Here is a 6,728-nt window from a genome sequence, read left to right on the forward strand (position 1 = left end):
CCAAACCGGGTCTAAACCAGGTCTAAACCAGGACTAAACCAGGACTAAACCAGGACTAAACCAGGACTAAAGCAGGACTAAACCAGGAATAAACCAGGACTAAACCAGGACTAAACCAGGTCTAAACCAGGTCTAAACCAGGACTAAACCAGGACTAAACCAGGACTAAACCAGGTCTAAACCAGGACTAAACCAGGACTAAACCAGGACTAAACCAGGTCTAAACCAGGACTAAACCAGGACTAAACCAGGACTAAACCAGGTCTAAACCAGGTCTAAACCAGGACTGAACCCGGACTGAACCCGGACTGAACCCGGACTAAACCAGGACTAAACCCGGACTAAACCCGGACTAAACCCGGACTAAACCAGGTCTAAACCAGGTCTAAACCAGGACTAAACCAGGGCTAAACCAGGGCTAAACCAGGGCTAAACCAGGGCTAAACCAGGACTAAACCAGGACTAAACCAGGACTAAACCAGGACTAAACCAGGACTAAACCAGGTCTAAACCAGGACTAAACCAGGGCTAAACCAGGGCTAAACCAGGACTAAACCAGGGCTAAACCAGGACTAAACCAGGTCTGTCCTCGGTGTAAAATGTGTCGAGTCCCGGTGCAGCTGAGAGAGTCGGTGAAGCAGCGACTGGCTGCGGCTGCAGAGGAGATCTTTGAGCTTCTGGAGAGAACCATAGCAGAATATGAAGAGGAGCTTGTGTTTAAGTATGAGCAGCAGCGACGACAGGGGGCGCTCTACACTCAGGGTCAGTGTCCATTATAAAGGAGAATCATAGTTGTATTTTATCACTGTTGATGCACATGAAAAATTATTTTCATCATTATACACTTAAAGTATTGAAAATGTAATGAAACACGTCTGCGCTGAACGTATGTATCTGACCACGCCTCTCTGGGCGACGCCTCCTCCTTATGGGTGGAGCTTTGTGGACCCTCGTCTGCCCCGCCCTAGATTTAGCTTTGGCTAAACTAATTGTCCCAGACAAAACTCGACCAAAGCTTTTAGTGTTAACCTGGCTCTTGACCAGTGGGTCTGTGGCTCTTGACCAGTGGGTCTGTGGCTCTTGACCAGTGGGTCTGTGGCTCTTGACCAGTGGGTCTGTGGCTCTTGACCAGTGGGTCTGTGGCTCTTGACCAGTGGGTCGGTGTCAGGCTCTTTATCCAAATCGTTAACGGTCAAATAAATCCTGTAACAAGATGAAACACATGACGACAAGGCGGGATTATATCATTTAGATGAAGGATCTGAGGAGGGGGAGGGGCCTCTTGGGGGAGGGACCTCTTGGGGGAGGTCTTTAAGTGTTTTAGTCTAGTTTTTGGCCTTTATTTATTTATCTCACTGATAAAAACAAACCTTTCAGCTGTTCCTGTACAAATTGTTCACTTTGTGCCCTGCAGGCTGCGCCGCGCCACTGGAGGCAGCAGAGAGCAATCTGTGGGAGCCCCCCCAACTGAAACGGCACCCTGAGGCCCCTCCTCACCTCAAACAGCACCCTGAGGCCCCTCCTCACTTCAAACAGCACCCCGAGGCCCCTCCTCATTTCAAACAGCACCCTGAGGCCCCTCCTCACTTCAAACAGCACCCTGAGGTCCCTCCTCACTTCAAACAGCACCCCGAGGCCCCTCCTCACTTCAAACAGCACCCCGAGGCCCCTCCTCACTTCAAACAGCACCCTGAGGCCCCTCCTCACTTCAAACAGCACCCTGAGGCCCCTCCTCACTTCAAACAGCACCCCGAGGCCCCTCCTCACTTCAAACAGCACCCTGAGGCCCCTCCTCACTTCAAACAGCACCCTGAGGCCCCTCCTCACCTCAAAAAGCATCCTGAGGCCCCTCCTCACCTCAAAAAGCACCCTGAGGCCCCTCATCACCCCAAACAGCACCCTGAGGCCCCTCATCACCCCAAACAGCACCCTGAGGCCCCTCATCACCCCAAACAGCACCCTGAGGCCCCTCATCACCCCAAACAGCACCACGAGGCCCCGCCTCACCTCAAACAGCACCCTGAGGCCCCTCATCACCCCAAACAGCACCCCGAGGCCCCGCCTCACCTCAAACAGGAGCAGGAGGCGCTGGACGTCACAGCTCGTGTTTGTGAGGAGGTGAAGATGGAGGAGCAGCTCTCAGGTGATCACACAGGGGCGTGGCTGAAGCTAGTGTATGTGAGGGGCGTGGCTAAAGCTTGTGTGAGGGGCGTGGCTGAAGCTAGTGTGTGTGTGAGGGGCGTGGCTAAAGCTAGCGTGTGTTAGGGGTGTGGCTGAAGCTAGTGTGTGTGAGGGGCGTGGCTAAAGCTAGTGTGTGTGAGGGGCGTGGCTAAAGCTAGTGTGTGAGGGGTGTGGCTAAAGCTAGCGCGTTTGAGGGGCGTGGCTAAAGCTAGTGTGTGTGAGGGGCGTGGCTGAAGCTAGCGCATGTGAGGGGTGTGGCTAAAGTTAGCGTGTCTGAGGGGTGTGGCTAAAGCTAGTGTGTGTGAGGGGCGTGGCTAAAGCTAGTGTGTGTGAGGGGCGTGGCTAAAGCTAGTGTGTGTGAGGGGTGTGGCTAAAGCTAGTGTGTGTGAGGGGTGTGGCTAAAGCTAGTGTGTGTGTGGGGGCGTGGCTAAAGCTAGTGTGTGTGAGGGGCGTGGCTGAAGCTAGCGTATGTGAGGGGTGTGGCTAAAGTTAGCCTGTCTGAGGGGTGTGGCTAAAGCTAGTGTGTGTGTGAGGGGCGTGGCTAAAGCTAGTGTGTGTGTGAGGGGCGTGGCTAAAGCTAGTGTGTGTGAGGGGTGTGGCTAAAGCTAGTGTGTGTGTGTGGGGTGTGGCTAAAGCTAGCGTGCGTGTAAGGGGTGTGGCTAAAGCTACCGTGTGTGTGTGAGGGGCGTGGCTGAAGCTAGCGTGTGTGAGGGGCGTGGCTAAAGCTAGCGCATGTGAGGGGGCGCGGCTAAAGCTAGTGTGTGTGTGAGGGGCGTGGCTAAAGCTAGTGTGTGTGAGAGGGGCGTGGCTAAAGCTAGCGTGTGTGTGAGGGGCGTGGCTAAAGCTAGCGTGTGTGTGAGGGGCGTGGCTAAAGCTAGCGTGTGTGTGAGGGGCGTGGCTAAAGCTAGCGTGTGTGTGAGGGGCGTGGCTAAAGCTAGTGTGTTTGTGTTCCAGACTTTGAGGCGGGCGGAGTCTTTCCTCTGCCTGACCAGCAGGAGGAGCTCTCACACGGCGCTTGGACAGGTGATGTCTCCACTTCCTGTTCCTCTAAACTAAACTCTGTGTTGTGGCCAAACGCTCAGGTTCAGTCACTGTAGGTCGTGATGTGGTGTAACGCCTCATTCGTCCAGCAGGGTCCACTGTAGAGCAAGGTTCAGTCGTTTCATCTGGACTCATCAGAGTCGGGGGACCTCCTGATGAGAAGGTGTTATTGGTTTCACCAGAAACTAAACCTCTTTGTTTCTCTCAGTCCTTTAATGGACCATCAGCCTCTTATTGTCCCTGACTCACTCTGTCTCCTCCTGTAACTGATGACATCAGAATACTGTGGGCGTAGACCTCTCCAGAGATTCAAGACACTGTTATAAACGACCTGCAGATTGAATTTTGACCCGGTCTTCTTTTCTCAGCACGTCAGACACTGGAGTTCAGGACCACAGAGCGTCCTCCAGGGGGCGTGTCAGTCACAGAACGTCCTCCAGGGGTCGTGTCAGTCACAGAGCGTCCTCCAGGGGGCGTGTCAGTCACAGAGCGTCCTCCAGGGGGCGTGTCAGTCACAGAACGTCCTCCAGGGGTCGTGTCAGTCACAGAGCGTCCTCCAGGGGGCGTGTCAGTCACAGAGCGTCCTCCAGGGGGCGTGTCAGTCACAGAGCGTCCTCCAGGGGGCGTGTCACAGAGCGTCCTCCAGGGGGCGTGTCACGGAGCGTCCTCCAGGGGGCGTGTCACAGAGCTCCTCCAGGGGGCGTGTCAGTCACAGAGCGCCCTCCAGGGGGCGTGTCACAGAGCGTCCTCCAGGGGGCGTGTCACAGAGCGTCCTCCAGGGGGCGTGTCAGTCACAGAGCGCCCTCCAGGGGGCGTGTCACAGAGCGTCCTCCAGGGGGCGTCCTCCAGGGGGCGTGTCACAGAGCGTCCTCCAGGGGGCGTGTCACAGAGCGTCCTCCGGGGGCGTGTCACAGAGCGTCCTCCAGGGGGCGTGTCACAGAGCGTCCTCCAGGGGGCGTGTCACAGAGCGTCCTCCAGGGGGCGTGTCACAGAGCGCCCTCCAGGGGGCGTGTCACAGAGCGTCCTCCAGGGGGCGTCCTCCAGGGGGCGTGTCACAGAGCGTCCTCCAGGGGGCGTGTCACAGAGCGCCCTCCAGGGGGCGTGTCACAGAGCGTCCTCCAGGGGGCGTGTCACAGAGCGTCCTCCAGGGGGCGTGTCACAGAGCGTCCTCCAGGGGGCGTGTCAGTCACACCTGTACAGGAACCCCCGGCACCACATGACTCTCAGTATAAGACCTGTACAGGAACCTCAGGCACCACATGACTCTCAGTATAAGACCTGTACAGGAACCTCAGGCACCACATGACTCTCAGTATAAGACCTGTACAGGAACCTCAGGCACCACATGACTCTCAGTATAAGACCTGTACAGGAACCTCAGGCACCACATGACTCAGTATAAGACCTGTACAGGAACCTCAGGCACCACATGACTCTCAGTATAAGACCTGTACAGGAACCTCAGGCACCACATGACTCTCAGTATAAGACCTGTACAGGAACCTCAGGCACCACATGACCCTCAGTATAAGACCTGTACAGGAACCTCAGGCACCACATGACTCAGTATAAGACCTGAACAGGAACCTCAGGCACCACATGACTCTCAGTATAAGACCTGAACAGGAACCTCAGGCACCACATGACTCTCAGTATAAGACCTGAACAGGAACCTCAGGCACCACATGACTCTCAGTATAAGACCTGAACAGGAACCTCAGGCACCACATGACTCTCAGTATAAGACCATTGAGCACAACACTCTGGATCACACCAGAAACGCTCTCATTTCACTTGAAATAAAGTGCTTTACACACAATCTAAATCCCGCCCCCTTTTACTTTAGATAAATGTAAAGTTTTAAATCAGACTTTCTTTCCACATAAATCTAGACATTGAAATGTGTCAGTCTTTCTAAAGGACAGAGGGGGGCGCCAGCGAGAGAGAATTTCAGTTTTTTACACATTTAGTTTGTCTCCAGACATTGGACCAGTATCATGAGACATGGACATTTATGGTTTATGTTCTGTCTCGGTTCTATTGAAACACCATCGATTGTTTCTGATTGTCTAATATATTAAGCCAATGGTACAAGACGAACTTCAGGGGGGACCAAGCACAGCCCTGCCTCACTACATTCACTTTCTTTAAAGTGTGGGCGTGGTCTAAGTGTAAAAATGACACAACAGCAGCAGAAATGCATTTGAGGGGCTTGGCCAAAGCTAGCGTGCACAGGAACAGTTTTGCCTCATTTCTTTGACTTCTCTCAAAGCCTCTACGCCGCGTTTGAGCCTCTCCTTATGTCATGCTAATGCTAATGCTAACGTCAGACGCATTATGTCCTGGAAACATCAGATTCCGGCTCCGCTTGAGTTTTAAGTCTTTTGTTGTTGTTCCAGATGTTTCCCTGGACGTGGACTCTGACCCCGCCGACTGCGCCGCTCCTCTGTCTCCACCGGGCGGAGCTAAAGGTCGTAAGAGGCGGGTCCACGAGTGTCCCCTGTGCTGCCTGCGCTTCCAGTCCAGCTTCAACCTGGAGACTCACCTGCGCGTGCACACGGGCGAGAGACCTTTCAGCTGCTCAGTCTGCGGCAAAACGTTCAACCGTAAAGACAGTTTGAACAACCACCACAAGATCCACGCCGGCGAAACGTTCTGCTGCGGCGAGTGCGGCAAGCGCTACAGCGACAAGTCCAACCTGCGCCGCCACGTCCTGTCCACGCACAGCATCCGAGAGCCACGCCCCGACCACGCCCAGCGCTAGAGAGCCACGTCCTGTCCACGCACGGCATCCGAGAGCCACGCCCCGACCACGCCCAGCGCTAGAGAGCCACGGCATCCGAGAGCCACGCCCCGACCACGCCCAGCGCTAGAGAGCCACGGCATCCGAGAGCCACGCCCCGACCACGCCCGGCGCCAGAGAGCCACGCCTTGTCCACGCCAGGCGCTTGAGAGCCACGCCCCATAAGACCCGCCCCCTCCATAAGACCCGCCCCCTCCATAAGACCCGCCCCCTCCATAAGACCCGCCCCCTCCATAAGACCCGCCCCCTCCATAAGACCCGCCCCCTCCATAAGACGTTCTGATGCTAAAATCGTGAACAATCCGTTTTGAAAACATGAACTCTCGTTAGAGAAAGTGTTGAATAATTGAACTCGTTTTACTTTTATTGTGACATAAATAAAATTAAGTCATTTTTTATATTTTTAAGTGAAATGATCTTTAAGTGCAAACTCTAATTTACAAGAGTATTTACAAGTATTTTATTACTAACTCTCTTTCCACAAACACAAGAGCTGACAAATCATCTTAAAGCTCTGAATTCCAGCTCTGAGGTCCAGCTCTAAAGTCCAGCTCTGAGGTTCAGCTCTGAGGTCCAGCTCTAAAGTCCAGCTCTGAGGTCCAGCTCTGAGGTCCAGCTCTGAGGTTCAGCTCTGAGGTTCAGCTCTGAGGTCCAGCTCTAAAGTCCAGCTCTGAGGTCCAGCTCTAAAGTCCAGCTCTGAGGT

General features: G+C 54.3%; 1 protein-coding gene across 1 annotated transcript; it reads left to right on the forward strand.

The window, feature by feature from the left end:
• The first annotated feature begins 266 nt into the window (after positions 1-266).
• On the forward strand, positions 267-6,320 carry LOC140362254 (uncharacterized). The gene is made up of 4 exons (XM_072448354.1): positions 267-762; positions 1,415-2,143; positions 3,136-3,204; positions 5,622-6,320. Exons 1-4 carry the CDS (start codon positions 600-602, stop codon positions 5,984-5,986), a joined length of 1,326 nt encoding a protein of 441 aa, XP_072304455.1. The 5' UTR covers positions 267-599; the 3' UTR covers positions 5,987-6,320.
• Positions 6,321-6,728: the final 408 nt, after the last annotated feature.

This window comes from Eucyclogobius newberryi, unplaced genomic scaffold (assembly GCF_026437365.1).
Source record: "Eucyclogobius newberryi isolate DKJ021-1_F unplaced genomic scaffold, fEucNew1.0.hap1 SCAF_16, whole genome shotgun sequence".
NCBI classification, from domain to species: domain Eukaryota; kingdom Metazoa; phylum Chordata; class Actinopteri; order Gobiiformes; family Gobiidae; genus Eucyclogobius; species Eucyclogobius newberryi.